General features: G+C 34.9%; 5 protein-coding genes across 8 annotated transcripts; 2 read left to right on the top strand and 3 right to left on the bottom strand.

Moving 5' to 3' along the window:
• Positions 1–48: 48 nt before the first annotated feature.
• On the bottom strand, positions 49–1582 carry LOC105840246 (60S ribosome subunit biogenesis protein NIP7 homolog). The gene is made up of 4 exons (XM_012687128.3): positions 922–1582; positions 535–760; positions 331–471; positions 49–221 (listed from the first exon to the last, which is right to left on the bottom strand). Exons 1-4 carry the CDS (start codon positions 975–977, stop codon positions 102–104), a joined length of 543 nt encoding a protein of 180 aa, XP_012542582.1. The 5' UTR covers positions 978–1582; the 3' UTR covers positions 49–101.
• Positions 1583–4417: 2835 nt separating this feature from the next.
• Positions 4418–8557, top strand: LOC105834507 (protein DDI1 homolog 2). Of its 2 annotated transcripts, none has more exons than XM_012677046.3 (6): positions 4418–4682; positions 5065–5277; positions 5354–5608; positions 6057–6362; positions 6464–6583; positions 8256–8557. In XM_012677046.3, the coding sequence occupies exons 1-6, from the start codon at positions 4418–4420 to the stop codon at positions 8312–8314; spliced, it is 1218 nt and encodes a 405-aa protein (XP_012532500.1). In that variant the 3' UTR covers positions 8315–8557. The 2 variants fall into 2 exon arrangements, with proteins under 2 accessions (XP_012532500.1, XP_012532499.1); XM_012677045.2 differs by having other exon boundaries at positions 6883–8557.
• An 8-nt stretch (positions 8558–8565) lies between these two features.
• LOC105834508 (myo-inositol 2-dehydrogenase) lies at positions 8566–11389 on the bottom strand. The gene is made up of 4 exons (XM_012677047.3): positions 10702–11389; positions 10070–10315; positions 9450–9831; positions 8566–9263 (listed from the first exon to the last, which is right to left on the bottom strand). Exons 1-4 carry the CDS (start codon positions 10782–10784, stop codon positions 8808–8810), a joined length of 1167 nt encoding a protein of 388 aa, XP_012532501.2. The 5' UTR covers positions 10785–11389; the 3' UTR covers positions 8566–8807.
• A 144-nt stretch (positions 11390–11533) lies between these two features.
• Positions 11534–15691, bottom strand: LOC105834506. 3 transcript variants are annotated; one of them, XM_012677042.3, is made up of 5 exons: positions 14547–15691; positions 13756–14003; positions 13043–13188; positions 12666–12803; positions 11534–12242 (listed from the first exon to the last, which is right to left on the bottom strand). In XM_012677042.3, exons 1-5 carry the CDS (start codon positions 14602–14604, stop codon positions 12116–12118), a joined length of 717 nt encoding a protein of 238 aa, XP_012532496.1. In that variant the 5' UTR covers positions 14605–15691; the 3' UTR covers positions 11534–12115. The 3 variants fall into 3 exon arrangements, with proteins under 3 accessions (XP_012532496.1, XP_012532498.1, XP_012532497.1); XM_012677044.3 differs by having other exon boundaries at positions 12143–12242; positions 12685–12803; positions 14547–15688; XM_012677043.3 differs by lacking the exon at positions 11534–12242 and having other exon boundaries at positions 12623–12803; positions 14547–15688.
• A 561-nt stretch (positions 15692–16252) lies between these two features.
• LOC105834505 (probable enoyl-CoA hydratase, mitochondrial) lies at positions 16253–19299 on the top strand. Its single transcript, XM_012677040.3, has 7 exons — positions 16253–16425; positions 17618–17824; positions 17982–18106; positions 18196–18400; positions 18639–18758; positions 18844–18911; positions 18990–19299. Exons 1-7 carry the CDS (start codon positions 16326–16328, stop codon positions 19053–19055), a joined length of 891 nt encoding a protein of 296 aa, XP_012532494.1. The 5' UTR covers positions 16253–16325; the 3' UTR covers positions 19056–19299.
• Positions 19300–19325: the final 26 nt, after the last annotated feature.

Raw genomic sequence — 19325 nt, 5'->3', positions numbered from 1 at the left:
AATTAGAAGACTACACAACTCGTAGACCTGAATGAAAAAGTAGGAACATCAAACATATAAGTTATATATTTCATTTTCTTAAAAAAAGAACCTAAATTTCATTACAGTAACATATCTTCTGAACGAATATACTCCCCAATGTCCGCTTGGTGAAAGCATATTGTTGCCATGGGATCTGCATATTTGCAATCTGTTGTACTTTTTGCAGCAACACCAAATCCCTAAAATATTGAATAAAAGTAAATAGGTTTTGTATTATTTCATTATCTTTTTTAAATATTTAAAAAGAGTTATGAAATGATTATATATATTCAATCTGGTGTCACATACCAGTGGCAAGTTATTCATAGAAAACACGACAACACCTTGATATTGAGAAGTACCTTCCGTTATACGAGCGAGGCCTGATTTCATGATATGATGTCCATATAGAAATTGTTGCTCTGCCGAAGGTTTTACCCAAATTTTATGCTGGATAAAAAGTTTGTACAATTACACTCATATATCTCAGTAAATATGTTTAAAGATGCATACTTGTGCATAAGGCGCCAAATAATGTAATGCAGTGATATGCAGTCTGAATTTTCCCGTTTTTGTGAATTTGCCGAAGCAAGTGCCGAAATTTAACAGATAATCAGGTTTAACAGTACCCGCTAAAGATAAAATCTTCTCCGACACATAATACACCCTGTCTTTTTTTTCTCGGAAGCAATATATACCGTTTGGTCGGTCAATCAAATTTTTTACGTTACTACCAATGCTGCAATAATTAAAGAAATAATTAAAATTGTTATTAATATAAATATTCAATACATATATAATTCATATTTTAACCTAACTCAATACATATATTAATTCATATTAAAAAACTATGATATAAGCATAATTCTAATTGTCAGGTTAGGTTTATTATTTACTTACTATTTTGTTAATTTTTCGAACACAAGCTTTGTTCTTTCTTCCGACAATTGCTTCATTTTTAAAATATGCAAGCAAACGCGAGGTCAGTTATTTCATTTTTTTTTTAATTTCTATCTGTCCACGAGATATTTTTACAACTCAAACACGTGCCTATGAAACCATGCACGCCTGCAGGGCTTTAATTAGCTTATGCCCGATTTCTTCACTTCCCGATAAAGTTATCCGGAGGATAAATATCAAGTTTAACCAATCACGTGTATGGATCTGGTAGTTTGTCTTCTGGATAATTTTAACCGCAAGATAAGGCCGGATCTACAATAGGTGTAGTAAGCCTTATGCCATAAGAAATTGACCAATTACAATCGAATATGAGAAGAATAATCGAATATAATTGGTTAATTCCTTATGACATAAGGCTTACTACACTATTGTAGATCCGGGCTAACTGGACGTGAAGAAATCGGGCATTAGGGCCACTTGCACCAAACTCTGATTAATTTAATCGTTGATTAGTCCATTGGAATTGATCATTTTCCCTCACACATGAATTGATATAACCGTAACAGTAAGGTTTCAACCAATCACGTACTTGAATTAGTTACGGCAGGTTACGGTTATAGTCGCCCAATCCGATGCGTCAAAACCTTACGTTATGGTTATGTCAATTCATGTGTGAAGGCCCTTAAGGGCCATCTACAATGGAGTGTTTTAGCCGTAACAGCACTAATGCCCAGTCTACAATGAGTCGTTGGTCGTTGGTCGTAAGAAATTTAACCAATCACAGTTGATCTTAGAGAAGAATAACCGAACATAATTGGTTAAATTTCTTACGACCAACGATCAACGACTCATTGTAGACTGGGCATTAAACTACGGCAATGCTGTCTAGAATAAAAACGACGTAGCAATAACATACAAGCCGGCCATCAAAGAAAGGCGACCAAAAACTAATCCCGAATGCTCCAACGCTCATCGTAAGCACGCAATGAATTGGCTCAATGTCTGCTGTAGGCTGTAAACAGTAAAGCAATACGAAGTGGAGACATTTTCTACGACTACTGCTACGGCCTACGACTCTCCATTGTAGATGGCCCTTTACCGAGCCATTGGCTACGTTCAGAAAACACAACCATTGCACAACAGTTGAGTAATTCGCTAATATAATTGGTCTAAATTTAGAGATCTAACAGTAAGGACCAATAATCACTGACCGCTCACTTATGTTTTCTGAACGTACCATTGATTTGGACAGAAAAGTTCAGCCTATCGGCGTTGTACGTGTTTGTTCAAAACTCTCGATTCACACTGGTATTCACACGAGCCACACCGACACACGGTACACACGATTGCCGTTCAATTGTCGACCACGCTGCTGCGACGCGTCACCAGCTCAACAAAGTTAGCCCCCCCACTTTGACTTTTCTTAATTTTCTTTTTACCAATCGTTTGGTGGTCGTTTGGTAGTGTTTGGTACCGTATTTCAAACGTTTGGTGGTTCCTCGTTTTTTCAGGAAATCAAAAACAAATTTTGGTTCTTCTGTTAGCTCCCCCACTTTGACTTTTCTTAATTTTTTTTTACCAATCGTTTGGTGGTCGTTTGGTAGTGTTTGGTACCGTATTCCAAACGTTTGGTGGTTTCTCGTTTTTGCAGGAAATCAAAAACAAATTTTAATTCTTCTGTTAGCCCCCCCACTTTGACTTTTCTTATTTTTTTTTTTTTTTTTCAATTGATTGGTCGTCGCTTGGTGATGTTTGGTACCGTATTCAAAACGTTTGGTGGTTCCTCGTTTTTTCAGAAAATCAAAAGTACATTTTACGCGACTGACCAATCAGGAAGCTCGTTTAAAGGCGAACATTGGGTCTGTTCACATTGCTTCCAACGCCCGGATACATATTTATCTCGTTTCAAGTACAAACATTTTTGAGGATTTCAAGCAACGCGAACAAACCTATTAATTAATGATTCCCTTGTATTTTAATGGTATATTAAGTACCCAAATTCAAGCAGTTTCTACATATGGTTTCTAGTAACAATATAATATATTATGATACAAATGCATACGAAAGTGCATGGAAGTATAAGGATTTTGTTAATCTTTTGCATGGAAAGTCGCAAACCCATGTGGTGCAGAGAATGCTTTGCACATACACACACACACACTTTATTTCATGCACACATGACCACCGAGAATGCGTATATGGCCGCAAAGCATGTACGTATAACCGTAGAGCATGCGCATATGGCCGCGGAGAGCGGCCACGAGTGTTCGTGTCACTACATTTCGTCGATGTGACATGTTAAGGCCTAAACACAATGCCAGGCAACAGACAATAGGAACAGGAAATAAAGAAAGAGAAAAAGAGAGAAGAAGATCCTTTCTTTCTTTCTCTCTTTCATTATTTCTATTCCTATTGCCTGTTGCCTGGCATTGTGTTTAGGCTCTTACATGTACCAAACGATCACCAAAAATCGCCTTATTACGCCGATGTGCAACTAAGGTGTAGTTACATTGTAATAAAATGGACCAATCCCAATCAAGTATTGTGTTGTCCGGAATTTTATGTGTAATGGCCTTTAGGACAACGCGCTCGAATCGGGTGTTGATGTTATTTAACGCAATGTTGAGATAGTAATTAATGTTATGATAGTAATTAATAGGTTTGTTCCCGTTGCTTGAAATCCTCAAAAATGTTTGTACACTTGAAACGAGATAAATATATATCCGGGCGTTGGAAGCAATGTGAACAGACCCAATGTTTGCCTTTAAACGAGCTTCCTGATTGGTCAGTCGCGTAAAATGTACTTTTGATTTTCTGAAAAAACGAGAAACCACCAAACGTTTGGAATACGGTACCAAACACTACCAAACGACCACCAAACGATTGGTAAAAAAAAAATTAAGAAAAGTCAAAGTGGGGGGGCTAACAGAAGAACCAAAATTTGTTTTTGATTTCCTGAAAAAACGAGGAACCACCAAACGTTTGGAATACGGTACCAAACACTACCAAACGACCACCAAACGATTGGTAAAAAGAAAATTAAGAAAAGTCAAAGTGGGGGGGGCTAACTTCGTTGAGCTCGCGTCACCGGCGTCACCGTTGGTCACCGTGTTCGCCTCGCGTTCGGCTCACTCCACTCACTCGGCTCTCCGCTCTTGCCTCGTGTTTTGTCGTTGGATCGAGAAGTCGGGAGTCGGGAGTCAGAAACTCGGAAGTCGGAAGTGGTCGGAAAAGTGTATTTTTGCTGAGTTGGCCTCGTGTTTACACCCGAGAGATCCGTCGTGAATCAGCTCTTCTCTCCCGTCGCGTTTTCGCCCGTGCCACGAACTCGTCATCTTTCCGATACGTCGTCGCGATCGGTCGCGAGGATTTTTTCCCGGCACTTCCTCCTCGAGAGTGAGAGAAAGAGAGAGCAAGGCGGACAAACGGACGGCGTGTTCTCGTGTTTATCTCCAGTGAGGCTCAGGTCAGTTCAGATCGTCATTCAGCGCGAGCGATGAAGGTGACGGTGACAACGCTTAGCGACGACAGCGTCTTCGTCCTTGATGTGAGCGAGGAGCTGGAGCTGGAGAACTTTAAGGCATTTTGCGAGATCGAGAGCGGTGTGCCGGCTCATGAGATCGTGATCGCGTTCAACGGCCTGCCACTTATGGACGATAAGAAGTCGCTGCGCGATCACGGAATCCGTGACGGAGACGCTGTCATCCTCCAGCACATGCATCAAAGTGGGAGCGACCTGAATCTACAACCCTTCAATAGAGGTAGGTACCTACACTACGAGTGGATTATCCAAATTTTTCTAAGTATCTATCTGTTATTTTTTCTTATACAATGGATTGCATCTCAATAGTGCATTTTATCGTTTATTTTGTTGTGAGATACCAGCTTTTGAAACCTTGGCCTTTAACTCTTGCTTGATTAATAATTAAGTCTGTCCATATCAATATTTAATCTTAATACTTAAAAAAATTTGCTGAGAAATTTTATTATCTCTCTCTCTCTCTCTCTCTCTCTCTCTCTCTCTCTCTCTCTCTCTCTCTCTCTCTCTCTCTTTCTCTCTCTCTCTCTCTCTTATGCCCTATTTGGCAACATATATCTTAGCAGAAGAATGAATATATTAAATTTGAAGAAACATCACTTTAGCCATTCCAATACTGGACTTCAGTTCCATCAGAGTTCCTGGGACCAGCAATAATCAGCGTCCATCACCGATCGCAAACAATAGAGTACAAAATCCTCGAAGTGAAGATGATCCAGCTATGATAAGAAACATGTTCCTGGCTAATCCGGATCAGCTGGCGTTGTTGAAGCAAAATAATCCTAGATTAGCTGATGCTCTGTTGTCAGGAAATCTCGGTAAGGAGCAGTTTTGAATGTCACAGTTTAATGTTGTGTTTTGTATATCTTTGGTCTAAATATTTGTACATTATAGATAGATTTTCGACTGTACTCAGAGAGCAGATAGCCGCTCGGGAAGAACGACAAGCACAACGACTGAGAATGATGAATGCCGATCCCTTTGATACCGAAGCACAACGGCTGATCGCCGAAGAGATCAGGCAGAAGAATATCGAGGCGAATATGGAAGCTGCGATGGAATATAATCCAGAAACCTTTGGCACCGTAGTTATGTTGTATATCAATTGTAAAGTTAATGGATTTCCTGTTAAAGCATTTATTGATTCAGGTAAATTACTGACCTAAGCTATCTCTAATAGCAAGTGAAAACGTGTTGATCTTTTATACACGCACCCAAAAAACTTTTTTCAATCTTTATCGAATTGTTACTTACAATTATTTTTAAATGTCTTTGTTCTGTTATACATTTCGATAAAAGGAGAGGGAGGCTGAGTAAATGTCTATTTTTAAATGTATACATCCCGAATAATCATTCCGCATGGCATGCAGAGAAACAATTTAATTTTAGAATGCATGACCTCTATCTGTAAAAAAACAAGGAAAAAGACTTTTCTATTTAAATATATCCGAAATCTATTTTGATCATTCTTAAAAATATTTGAAAGAAATTGGAGAGAGAGAGAGAGAGAGGGGGGGGGAGCAAGCGTATTGTAAGATTACTTCTAAGCATTGTATAATTAAAAATTGAAAACAAAGATAATTTTTTATAACTCAAGGTGCACAAACTACCATTATGTCCGCTGCCTGTGCCGAAAGATGCCACATTATGCGCCTAGTGGACACAAGGTGGGCCGGAGTCGCTAAGGGTGTTGGAGTACAACGCATAATCGGCCGTATTCACATGGTACAAATACAGATCGGCAACGATCATCTGACAACATCCTTCAGCGTCCTTGAAGAACAACCTATGGACATGCTGTTGGGTTTGGATATGCTTAAAAGACATCAGTGTTGTATCGACCTAAAAAAGAACGTCTTGAAGATTGGGACTACAGGCACTGAAACTCCATTTCTGGCAGAAGGTGTGTTTCTTTTCTCTGTAATAAGATATATTTGTAACATTTATTAAAGAAATGTGATATTTAAAAAACAGCAAATAATTTATTATTTATTATAACTGTAGGCGATTTACCAGAGTGTGCAAAATTGAGCGGGAACAGTGATGAATCTTTAGATGACCGAGATTTCCAGCGAGCTCTAGAGGATAGCACGAGAGATGCTAAGAAACAGAGACAACAACATGGTAAGTATCAGCCCAGGCTATCCTTTTAATTCCTTTGTCCTTTTAATTTCACTTTGTCTATTATAACAGGGTAATATTTTCACCTTTTCCCTATGCCTGGTCTGTTTTTAGTATATTTTCATTCTTTAAATAAATATAAATCACTTAATTTTTATTTTCCATAATAATCTAACTCAAAGTTAGAACATTTAATTTGTATAATTCTTATTTGAAGCATATGGTATTTTATTTACTTTTTGTTTTTTTTTAAACGAAGTTTTTCTTTGTCAATGATAAACATTTTTATGGAAATTTGTTAGACGGGCAAGGCAGCAGTAATCAAGGGTCGTCAAGACCTGCTGCCTTAGAAACTACAATCTATCCGCACGATCCGTTCACGGAAGCTACGGTTAAGGAACTGGAGGCTCTGGGTTTTACCAGGGCACAAGTCATTGCGGAATTGCGTAGATTTAACGGGGACAAAACGCAGGCCATCGCTGCGCTGTTTGCGAAAGCATTAAAATTTTGAATGTTAAAAATTATCACGTGCGATTTAAGTCATGCGATTTATTGCAAACAAAGAGACAGGCATAGAGCGAAATTGTGAATATATGATAGGCAATAAATGTGAAGGGGATAAACAATATTTTAAAGCAATTTTTAAGCACGGTTGTTAATAGCTGTTTGCTATACTTCTAATTACAATCGATTCTCTGTTCTGTGAAATCACTGGAAAATCAAATGTTTTTTAATATGAATTTTTAATATGAAATTTCCTACAATTTTTACTCTTGTTATGATATTTATTTTAATACCATTAGAGTTGCTTTAATAAAATTTCACTTTCTAACATATGCAATTGTATAAATGTAATAAAAAAGCATGCATTAGAAAGGTACAATATTATTTTATATTTGATTATAGCTAATTCACAAAATGGGGAAAATATAATATGACTCTTCAAAATGGAGATTTGACACATTGGCCAATAGTAGTGATATTGACAAATTTTTATAGTTCAGAAACAAGCTGAACATTGGACAATGTGCGGATCTGATTGAATGAAACCGAATGATTCAGAAGTTCTAAATTAAGATCATAAGAAGTTATAATCTATTTGAGATATGCTTCTTTATATATTTTCTTACACATATGTGCAAAGCCTAATTGCATTATTTTCAAGTTGTGTATGTGCGTGCGTGCGTGCGTGCGTGCGTGCGTGCGTGCGTGCGTGCGTGCTTGCGTGCGTGCGTGCGTGCGTGCGTGCGTGCGCGCACATGCATACATATATATACTGTTATGATATATAGCAAAAATGGTTGGTTAAAAGAGGAATTAAATTGTTATGTGACCCCTAATACCTAACATAATTAATTGCAATATGTATACTTGCGATATATATACTGAATATCAAGATTTAGTTTGAACATCATACGATGTTACTAAAACTTGTGCATACATAAATTGTGCTGAAGACAAATCAGCATATAGTAAACGATAAGATTTTTCTACACATCTCGAAAAAAACTATATATCTTCCGCGGTATTCTTTGTAATTTTTCATTTAAGTAATGAATGTGAACAAATGTATGTACATATATCTAGTATTAATAGATTTTAAACAAATCAAACACAAAATGGGGATAGAACTTTTGCGCTAGAACATCAACTTTATGGTTTGATAATGTTTCAGAAACTCGAATTTATATGACGTTGGACTCAGCTCAAACTCAGTTCCTCATTATTTACTGAAGAAATGCCGACTTTGTATATAAAATGATAACAGGCGAATATAAAGATTTTCCATTTTTTTACGAAATATTTGTTACAATAGCAGTTACAATAGTAGCAAAGTGTCTTTTACACAGGTGTGTATTCAACTTACGACAGTCGATTTTATATTACTGCTTTTTTTTTTTTTTTTTGGACGTATTTTGAGGTATTTGGTATGTTATTGTAATTTCTTTGTCATGTAATAAAAACATGAACAATATAGTTTGATATATTTTTCAGAATTATTTATTAAATTTTATTACACATTCGTACTTTCATCTCGCAGGTGCAATCTTCTGGGTAAAGGAAAAATACGCATATAGATTTTTTAATGGACTTAATACTTAAAAGTCTTGCTGTCTTTATATACGGTAATCAGATAACTTTGTAATGTGTAAAAATAGTATCAAGGAACATATTATATGGCTGATATTACATGGATGTAATAACGGTTTTGTCGAAGTCTTGCCGCTCATAAATTATCAGGCAATTCGCTGGCGGTCCACTTAATTTCCATGATTTTTCCCGTACGAGCGGACTCTTCACAGGCCGTAGCAATCTTGCTCACCGCCAGGATCTCCTTCGATTTGACCATTGACTCGGTCTTATCGTGCAATACGTCGATAAAATGGTCCAATTCTCTTCGATAACCATTCATGAAACGACTAGCAAACGAGTACCAGATCGGGGCGGTAATCGGTCCTTGCAGGTCACGTTGCGAACAAACAGAGTTCGTCTGTTCGTTGTCGGCTCGTACCATGCCCCTCGGACCGAAGACCTCCAGTCGTTGATCATAACCGTACGGACTGTTGCGCGACAAATCGATCATGCCGAGGGTCCCTGACGGAAAGTGCAAGGTCACCGCAACCGTGTCGAAGTCATCGATTGCCTTAATCTCTGGGACATTCGCATTAGCCAGGACCGAAACCTATAATCGTATTTTCCATAATTTATTTGCACAGGTACGTCAATGACGATTCGTGTAATTTTTTAATCTTTCGAGATAATTATAAAAAAGAAAAAGCCACAAAATATGCTGCATACAAGAAATTGCTATACATTGCTATAAATTGTTATATAATTGTGAATATATGCGAATATATAAAAATCTCACCTTATCTGGGTATTCTCCGAGAACCCAGGTAATCATATCGAGATCATGAACCAAACAGTCGTGAAAGATACCGCCGGATACTTTCAAGTATCCTATAGTGGGCAGGGGAGAATCGCGGGAGACCGTTTTTATTGTGTGAACGTGTCCGACCTCCCCTTTGCGAACTCTGTCTCGCACATTCGAATAGCTTGGATCGAAACGCTGGTTGAACGCACAAAACAACAGTTTGCCGGCTTTCTTAGCTATTTCATAGCATTTGGCAGTGTCCGTACTATTCTCCGCTATAGGTTTCTCGCAAAAGACCGCCTTTTTCGCTTCCAAAGCCTTAATAACGATGTCCTCATGTGTGAAAGTCGGCGATGACACGACAACCGCGTCGACACTTTAGAATCATGGAAAAGTAATCATGAGGATTACTCGTTTGTACAAATATAAATTAGAGATTTATATCTTATCTATGTATATCTTAAATGTAATTTGTAATATTATAGATATAAATTTTGTATTATGTAATATACTATATTTAATTTTTAATTTAGCTCTTAACTTAATTTTTAATTCTACTTTTTTAAGTTTATTTTTAATTTGTTGCCTGCAGCGCATTTGATACAACCACTTACTTGGAATCCTTGAATACTTTATCAGATTGCTTGCTATTCAGGAAAGTAATGTTATCCAGATGCCAATATTTTCGCATACTTTGCCAATTGGCCTCGACATCATCAACAATATATAAAAGTTGGATACGTTTATTATGAATTATGTTCTCTAAATGAATCGATCCGGCGCGGCCCACGCCGAACAAAGCCACTTTAATTATCGGCCTCTCTTGGTTATCCGTCTGTAGGGCGATGTTTTCTAAATGTCTACAAAAGATCTTTCTTTTAGTAAAAGAATATTGAAAGTATAAATATATTTTTGTTCTCGAAAGTCGAAAGTGAGAAACTTCCGTAAAAAATCACAAAATCCTCAAAATTATAAATTATAAAATTTATATATGATATTTATAAAAATTATAAAAGGTTCATATATGAATTTTTTCCACTCAGTTTTTCGTGTTGAAATACTTTAAATTGAAGTTATGAATTATTTTGTAACAATAAAATTTAAAAAACATAAAGGCTAATGTTATCTGGAAATGCATCGATTTCAGTCCAATCGAATGTTCTCGAATATTCGTAATGAGCAATCGGTAACGGTACAAACTTATATCGCGCGATGATGATCTAAATTGAACTAATGATCAACTCACTTGTTGTAGATGTAATCTTCCGCAGGTGGTAAAGGTTTCGGCTTAACATAGGGAGACGTCTCTTTGAATTTCACTGTTGCCATCGTATGTTATAATTAATTATATTTCAATCACTCTGACATCTACCGCAGCCGAGGGACTGGCTGTTTGTGACTAACGGTAGTTCAATTGCTTTTATATACGAGGAAATGAATAAAAGTAGGGTTAAATTGTTATGTATACTGAGTATATCGTTTGGAAATTTAGTAGTGTCGTTTACATCAATAAAAGATAAATTTTTTAATCTGTCAAAACTGATGACATTAGTAATGCGTAAAGATGAAATAAAAGTATAGTAAAGAGATTTATTAAATTGTATTATTATTTTTAGCCAATTAAGCCAATAAATTCTCCAAATTTATTTGATTTTTTGAATTTTTCGCCATTTTTACTTTTAGCAAATATCTCTAATAACAAATATAAAAATGAGTATAAATTTCTTGCACAGCTAATGTTTTTTAAATACATGCTAAAAAATAAACTTGAAATTAAAATATTGCGAGCGCTAGTGTCGCGATCCGACCAAAGAGGGTCTGAGAGGTATCCTTGTCCTTTTTTTAACTAACGCGTTCACGTGACTGTAAAGTCTCGTAAAAAGTTTACGAACAAGTAGTTAACAAGGGACAAGGATACCTCTTGGAACGCTCTCAGATCACTTTTAACAAAGGGATTCTACCGCCGCACTTGTTCCGGTTATATTATATTTAAGTGGTTTAATGCTGCGATGCACTCGTCCAAAAAGAGAAACAAAAAGAAAAAAGGATCAAAGACAAAATAAAATGACGGAGAAACCTTTTAAATATTTTCAACATATTCAACATCGGTTACATGAACAATTTGATCATAACGTTGACTTGATTCGTGTATAAGTTATTCATATATTTACGTAATTTATTTTTGTATAAGATTGTGCAATTTGCGTTTCTGCATAATCATTATCGCACGATAATGAATATGCAAAAATCATTTGTCAATCGTTATCACGGTGACCTAATAATAACACGAAGGACCTTATCGTTACACAATTAGATTATGTATTCATTATAATTTTAGGGCTGTTGTGAAAACTGCCTTGTAACACATATTAGAAATGTATTTTTAATTGTTTTTCAGCGGTCTTTAAAATAGCTAGAACTAGCTATTAAGATCATGTATTGGTCAATATGTTGATAAGTGACTTGTAAATTTCCATGTGATACTGCAAATCATAGGAAGGACAAGGGGTTATCCGTGAAATTATCGTTACATATCGTATCTTTGAAATGAAGATAGATTGTACACGCATGTACACGTCGCACATAATTACACGTTATATATATATAAATAGAGATCACGTGAAAATGAGAAATCCGCTCAAAGGAATTACATAATTTATTTAAACAACAAAAATTAAATAACAGGCAACAGCAACAATTCGAGTGTAGAATGCGTCATGCGTGTTTGCCAGAATCGACGGCGTTTGTTGATTCGTAAGATTTAATAAAACAGCACCTTTTCTCATTCTGAAATCAATAGGACATATTTTTACCATGCGGTAGCGATCACGTTCGGCGATTGCGTATTATATAGGTGAGATCAGTTTTGGAAACCTGATTTAATTAATTTAATTAATTTAATAATTAAAAAAAATAATAAATTGTTCGAAGTATAAATTAATTGCATCTCTTAATCCACGACTGTATTCGTTAAAACGTGCTCAATTTCAGAAAGAGGCTTGTGGCGAAACCACCGATTGTGTCAGCGAAAAACTTGTTATAATTTAATTTAGAATCACAATTCAAGAACAATATAGAATTCGGTAGAAGTTGAATTTTGATCAGTGATTATCGGCCGAAAAACTTTCGTGAGTATCTTTGAGAAGCAAAAGGAAGAGAAAGCAACGTTTGCTCAATTCCTTTATTAGTTAGCACACATTGGTATCTCACAGTTCGTCGTTTGCCTTACGGTACGCTTGCTCCGGCACAAAAGCAACCTCGTCCCCGTAGCTTTCCACGTACGCCGATCTTTTTCTTCTGTCGCTTCCCGGATCGGCGTCGACGAGAGCTATACTCGATCTGATTGATCTAATAAACGGTCAAGAAAATAATAAATTATAATAAACCGCTTTAATTAAGATTTTTTTAAGTATTTTTTGTAAATTAATACTTGAATTGATAATTGCCGATGTTCTTTATACAAATTTTCTTTACGCATCGTGGAGAAAATCGATTGTATCTCCATTGAGTTTATAAATAATTGAAAGCGCGCGGTAAACAACGTTCATATTGAAAGTAAGTTGAATTAATGATAAAACAGCTATTACCTCTTCTTACTCCCATTGAGATCCGCCGTTACAGTGAGATCACGCGGCTTCGAGAAATCGCATTCTAGCGTAAAAGCGGCATCACCTGGAGTTAATAGTTCGTCATCGTGCTGAATCACCACGACGTTGCTGAATTTGTCACCGTCCTTTCACCAAAAGCATAGAAAAATATTAACGATAAAAATAACCGGTAAATATTTTTATTGGTCTCAAAGAAGAACACTGAATTCTTAGTATATAAAATAAATAAATAAAGTTCTTTTATATAATTTGCGAATAATTTCTTGTAATAGAAAGAAAAAGTAATTATAGCAAACTGTTAAAGAATTTATAAAACATTAAGAAAAAGTTCAAAATCTTGTATGTAAAAATGTCATAATTTATACGTTGACTTTCCTACTCCATTATTTATTTAGATTAATGAATAAAAATATGAAAGAGAAATTTTAGAAATTAATTGAAAATCTGTTATACAAGCTATATACTTTCTTTCACTAGCACAGATAATTCGTTCTTTCGTTTATAGCGTACAGCGATTCACTAACTCAATCGAATGTTTAGAAGATTGTAAATAAAATTATATGAAAGTTTATTACTTTAGAAAGATACAATTTAAAGAAAAACGAAATGCTTCTTCGAGATAACTTGTACGACTGGTTTTGCAGATACGGCTAATGAATGACTTAAAATGATGTAATGTGTAAATTACGTACTTTTTCAGTATCGCACTTGTTTAGAGGAATGTTCATGGTGAAACTTCGACCGCGAACCGGATCGAGGAAGCAGGATGGCTCTCGGGAATGAAAGCTACCCTGCGTATAAATTACCCCTGAAAAGTCTTCTGTAGTTTTAAGCTCGACGGTCATTCTTTCGACACCGCATCGCAATCCCACGCGATTGTAGCCTTCAGCAGATGCACCTATCTGCATGTCTTTAGATAGATCCTGCTGCCAGATCTCTTCTGTAATCGTGCAATCAGATAGTTTTAGATTTTTTGTAGCGTTTGTTATACGTATATAGTATATTGTTATACGTTATAAGTATACATATCTCTCTTTTTTTTTTTAAATTGTGTGTGTGTGTATGTGTGTGTGTGTATACATATAAATTTTGAAATATTTTAAAATTTGTATTAAAAATCTGAGTTGATTTCTAAAAAGTTTTAAGTTATATAGAAATATTGAAAGATTTTAAAATTCTGAAAATTTATATGAAAAATTGTGAGACAGAACAAAATTGAAGTAAAGTTCGATATAAATTATATAAGAGATCGAGATACAACAAAAATGTATTTCATTTTTATAAAATCTTGAAAAGAACACATAATTTAAATTCAAACGAAAAGGAGATTAATAACTGCACTTTTGATCTGTTTCTAAATACATATTTAAAATATTATTTTATGTAGTCTTGGTAATCCTCTGTCTTTGACACAAACTTTCCTATCGTCAGACTAACGGGGTACTGTGTAAAATCACGATCTAATATCTTGGTTTTTTCTCACCTGCGTTGCTCATCAACGTAGTGCTTCCCAGAAACGTTAGAACCAGAATTAAATGCATGATCCTAGTAGAAACGGTAAGTAGAAGTGTTGACGAACGACCGTGAACTGGCGGTAAACTCAAGGTTCGCTCAATGGCAACGTGTGCCGTCTGCCGCCGTTACCTGTACCGGGGTGACTTTCTTCCCTCTCCACTTTTATTCACATCCGAATTAAACACTTTCACTGCATGACAAAACGACATCTTCGCTTTTTCTTTCTTATTTTTATTCGTAGTCATCATATAAATTATCAATCATTGTCACAGTTTAGTGATTCAAAACTGCAAGCTTTGACGCCGTTTCTTTTATGTAAAAACTCACGCAATTATTTATTATATATTAATTTATTGTAACAATTTACGTGAAAAAGATTGCTTTTTTTCTCTAATTACATTAAAAAAAACCTCGGAAATACTTTTTTGGAATTACTTCTTAAGTTGATCTTTTAATTAAGTTGATCTTTCTGATTAAGATTCTCTACCTAAGTTGATCGATATTACGCGAGGAATAGCGTCGTGTGCCCGAATGAGAGATTCGAAAAATCGCCGGAGTTATTAGGAGTACAGAATTAGCGAATAGGTTTACTAGAGTTTTAATGCATAAGGCCGAAATCACATAGTGCGGAATAGAGCATCAACGCATTCTAATGCGGCAGAGCTCTGATTGGCTGCTTCTATGACGCACGTTCTATTCCGCAGCTCTATTCCCCACCATGTGATTTCGGCCTTACTCTCTACTTTCGTGGGTAGAGGGAAAACCTGATTGGCTGTGTCTACAATGATGGCGCCAGCCAATGAGAGCGTCCTCATGCAAAGATGACAATAACGTGGGAGGTCGGAATAGCCGACCAATCAGCGCACTGGTACTGGACTCTCATCATTCCCTAGTGTACTTTCAGTAACCTCCTCTCCTGATATATGTTTTCCTGCTACCTCAGACCAAATTTTCTGAAATTTTAAACGCCGCGAGACCCAACTTTCGCCTACTTTGTCATCTTCATATCTTTTTTAAAGAACTTTTATGACTTTTTAAGCGTCTTGAGTGTCATAATTCAATTTTCATTACATTTAATTAATGATTAACTTAATTTTTCTTTCCGTATATATATATATATGTATAACAAAAATAATCTTTATTAAAAATAACCTTTTTTTCTTATGTAGCATTAACAAAATATTTAAGAAATTGATCTTTTCTTTCATCCGAAAAAAAATATATTTACAGGATTTCTGGTATGTAATAAAATTCGATGTTTTGTTTGAATTTTTATTAATTCTTATAATCTTTTTCAAACAATAGTTCCATATATATTGTTAAAGATCATTTGTTGGTAATTGAACTTTCTAAAATGGATTTCATTGAAAGTTTCGCGCGATATAACGAGACATTGAAATTCGCGCGTGCGCATTATTATTATATATTCTCCCATATATGGAATGATGGAGTAGAAGGCTAGCATTTTTACTTCTTAGAAAAGTTATAGCGTTGATTTTTACAATAGAGAAGTTATTGGATCGGAGATCTTTTTCGTGAATTGATCGGAAGGGAGAGATTGAAAGTTAGTGTCAAAATATAAATATATAAAGAGTACTTTAATCTAATCCGAATTGCTAGTCCTAGTTGGAAAAAGAATATTTTCGCGGTAGAAGTTGGTAGAATTGCATGATATCATCGATGATGATATGCATTTATATACAGATATTTTCTTTGGCGTTTATCCACGATCGTCCGAAAGATCAACATGACCGTTAGTCGCGTGTCACAAATTCTGTTCTCGCGCGTGTCGTACGCGGCTCGAAAACCGCAACGATTCGTCGCGCCTGCCATCAGATATTATTCCTGTGAGTACTGAGAGAATAAATCTCAACACAGTTTCCTTCTCCATCCCCATTAATTATCACCGGTCACAATATTGTTTTCATGCGGAACACCCGGTACAATCATTCCATTATAGAATGGACGCCGGAAACTTGTTTTCAACAGTCTACAAAAAGAATAATTTGAGTACTGCATAATAATTTCAAACAGTAGATAAATTCCTTAGGATTGTTTTTATAGTATTATGCGTATAGTTCTGTACTCGCAATATTGCATGGTTTTAAGAATAAAACAATTTAAACAGTTATGAAGTCAAAATTAATTGTTTACCACATCTTTGCCATATGTACGCGTGATAGTGGTACAACTGTTACGCCAAAAACATGACACAAAATGCCTATTATTTTATGTTAAAATAGTACAAGTCGCTCTGATTTCAGAAAAATCGATACACTTATGATACATATCTTGTGCATGTATCAATTTTTTAATGAGAACGATATTTTGCATGATAAAACAATATGTAAATAATGTCTAAAGGATCAGTCAAAATTAAATATAAATGACAAGCAAAAAACATTCATTGTTTCCGATGCATAATCTTGAAAAGGAATAAGGGACACAATTCCTTAATAAAATTATATAATGATTAATAAATAATGTTCACTAATAAAAATATCTGTTAAAAATTTTAACAATATTATATTTCAATTATTCAAGAAATTAAAAGCACATCAACATCAATTTTCTTTAGACATCTAGTTTTCTTTAGTATCTAGTACAGATCTTAACTTGTTATTCTCACATAACATGCTAAATATGCCTATGTATTCTTATGATCATCTTCACAATGATGATTGTTCTTGATTACATAACGTAGAAAGATATTGATCATGATAAAACCACTATTTATTCTGAAATGCCTAAATTGATAAAGTATGTTATTTTTCAAAATGTTGAACACACATTACATAGCAAAATTAATTTTATCTATCCACATATACAGTGTGTTGTAAAATACACACACACACACACACACACACATTTATACACCCATGCACACAGTAATCTTGATACAGTAATAATTTTATTTGCTTTTTGTGTGTCACTGGTTATTTCAACAATTGGTCATAAGCGAACTATTATTTATTTTTCGATTAAAAAATATTTTTCTTTAATTTTTAATTAAAAAATCTGCTCTAATCTGATTTATAGGTCAAACTGGCAATTATGAGTTTATTAAAATCGAGAGTGCAGGTGAAAAGAAAAATGTAGGCATGGTTACTTTGAACAGGCCAAAAGCTTTAAATGCCCTGTGCGATCAATTAATGGACGAAATAAATCACGCTTTTGATCATTACAACTCAGATTCATCCATCGTTGGCATCGTTATAACTGGAAATGAAAAGGCATTTGCTGCTGGTAAGAAAACATAACTTTATATATACTTGTATACATTACATATAGCAATATATTTATCAAGAAATTAAAGTCTATTGTATCATCTTTATCAAGAAATTTAAGTCTATTGTATCATCTCAACTATAATATTGTAAAGAAAAATATATTATTCTCGTAGGTGCGGACATCAAGGAAATGAAAAATAATTCATTCGCATCGAATTTAAAGCATAATTTCATAGCGTCCTGGAACGGAGTTGCCAAAGCCAGAAAGCCCGTAATTGCTGCTGTAAATGGTTATGCTGTACGTAATTGAAGTTTATCTTCGGCAAAGCATTGCTAAGAAAAAAGATGTAATAAATCGTTCAATAACGTACCCTTCCATTTTCTTAGTTGGGTGGAGGATGCGAACTCGCAATGATGTGTGACATTATTTACGCTGGTGATAAAGCCAAGTTCAGCCAACCAGAAATCGCCATCGGCACAATTCCTGGAGCAGGCGGCACTCAGAGACTACCCAGAGTCATTGGCAAAAGTAAGGCTATGGAAATGGTGCTTACTGGCAACATGATTTCCGCGGAAGAAGCTGAGAAAAGCGGTAGGTTTACATATTGAGGATCACATCTCATCCATAGACTTAACGCTAATTTCAGAGTTAAGATTAATACTTTATTGGAATAAACTTAAATTACGTATAAATTCTATTGGAATTACTTAGATATATTTTATTTTTTATTTTATAATTGCATTTTTACATTTTTTACGATCTTTTATTAATTTTAATCTTAATATTATATTTTTCATAAAATTAAAATATTTTTAATTTATCTATCTAGGTTTAGTCAGCAAAGTTTTTCCAGCTGACAAAGTCGTCGAGGAAGCGGTAAAATTAGCCGAAAAGATTGGAACTCACTCACCGTTGATTGTCGCAATAGCCAAGGAAGCTATCAATGCCGGTAAAAAATACTTAAGGAATTAAGTGAAAATTCGAAATAATCGAAGATTAACGTGTGATGTGTCTAATCAATTTATCAATTTTAGCATACGAAACCACATTGCAACAGGGACTTCTGTTTGAAAAGAGAATGTTCCATAGCACTTTCTCCCTGGTAATAAATTTGTTATTATCAGTAATCTAAATGATTGACAAAATGAAGTTATTAATAAATTAAATTTTTTTTTTCCAGGCGGATAGAAAGGAAGGAATGACAGCCTTTCTAGAGAAACGCCCGCCGAAATATACAAACGAGTAGAATTATCTATAAAAGAAGGAACGCAAACTGTTGATGAATATTAAAAAAAAATATTTTTATACTGCATTTTTGTAAAGAAAACTCTTATCAACATGTTTTGCCTTTCGCTTTTAACTGACTTACTATTGTTTAAAACTCTTAAAAAAAATGTTTACATAATGTGTTCGTCAGTTAAAGAGTTAGACATTAGATATTGTTATATTTGGTACAACATATATATGGTGCAATAAACTTTTGCAATTAACGATGCAACGAGTGAATGTAAGAATA

This window comes from Monomorium pharaonis, chromosome 11 (genome assembly GCF_013373865.1).
Source record: "Monomorium pharaonis isolate MP-MQ-018 chromosome 11, ASM1337386v2, whole genome shotgun sequence".
Lineage (NCBI taxonomy): Eukaryota > Metazoa > Arthropoda > Insecta > Hymenoptera > Formicidae > Monomorium > Monomorium pharaonis.
The sequence above is the reverse complement of the archived record's forward strand: the minus strand, read 5'-3'. Positions and strand labels throughout refer to the sequence as shown.

What these genes read in the sequence shown, in the direction of transcription:
- LOC105834506 (XM_012677042.3), bottom strand. Translation starts at nt 14,604, where the DNA reads ATGCATTTAATTCTGGTTCTAACGTTTCTGGGAAGCACTACGTTGATG. An exon ending in CTCAATGGGAGTAAGAAGAG is followed by an intron (nt 12,804 to 13,042) that starts GTAATAGCTGTT and finishes ACCGTTTATTAG; the next exon opens with ATCAATCAGATCGAGTATAG. An exon ending in CGTAAGGCAAACGACGAACT is followed by an intron (nt 12,243 to 12,665) that starts GTGAGATACCAA and finishes TATTGATTTCAG; the next exon opens with AATGAGAAAAGGTGCTGTTT.
- LOC105840246 (XM_012687128.3), bottom strand. Translation starts at nt 977, where the DNA reads ATGAAGCAATTGTCGGAAGAAAGAACAAAGCTTGTGTTCGAAAAATTA. An exon ending in TTCGAAAAATTAACAAAATA is followed by an intron (nt 761 to 921) that starts GTAAGTAAATAA and finishes TAATTATTGCAG; the next exon opens with CATTGGTAGTAACGTAAAAA. An exon ending in ATTTGGCGCCTTATGCACAA is followed by an intron (nt 472 to 534) that starts GTATGCATCTTT and finishes CTTTTTATCCAG; the next exon opens with CATAAAATTTGGGTAAAACC.
- LOC105834507 (XM_012677045.2), top strand. Translation starts at nt 4,418, where the DNA reads ATGAAGGTGACGGTGACAACGCTTAGCGACGACAGCGTCTTCGTCCTT. An exon ending in TCTACAACCCTTCAATAGAG is followed by an intron (nt 4,683 to 5,064) that starts GTAGGTACCTAC and finishes ACATCACTTTAG; the next exon opens with CCATTCCAATACTGGACTTC. An exon ending in GAAACAGAGACAACAACATG is followed by an intron (nt 6,584 to 6,882) that starts GTAAGTATCAGC and finishes GAAATTTGTTAG; the next exon opens with ACGGGCAAGGCAGCAGTAAT.
- LOC105834508 (XM_012677047.3), bottom strand. Translation starts at nt 10,784, where the DNA reads ATGGCAACAGTGAAATTCAAAGAGACGTCTCCCTATGTTAAGCCGAAA. An exon ending in GAAGATTACATCTACAACAA is followed by an intron (nt 10,316 to 10,701) that starts GTGAGTTGATCA and finishes GATCTTTTGTAG; the next exon opens with ACATTTAGAAAACATCGCCC. An exon ending in TCGGAGAATACCCAGATAAG is followed by an intron (nt 9,264 to 9,449) that starts GTGAGATTTTTA and finishes ATACGATTATAG; the next exon opens with GTTTCGGTCCTGGCTAATGC.
- LOC105834505 (XM_012677040.3), top strand. Translation starts at nt 16,326, where the DNA reads ATGACCGTTAGTCGCGTGTCACAAATTCTGTTCTCGCGCGTGTCGTAC. An exon ending in TGCCATCAGATATTATTCCT is followed by an intron (nt 16,426 to 17,617) that starts GTGAGTACTGAG and finishes TCTGATTTATAG; the next exon opens with GTCAAACTGGCAATTATGAG. An exon ending in CAAGGAAGCTATCAATGCCG is followed by an intron (nt 18,759 to 18,843) that starts GTAAAAAATACT and finishes TATCAATTTTAG; the next exon opens with CATACGAAACCACATTGCAA.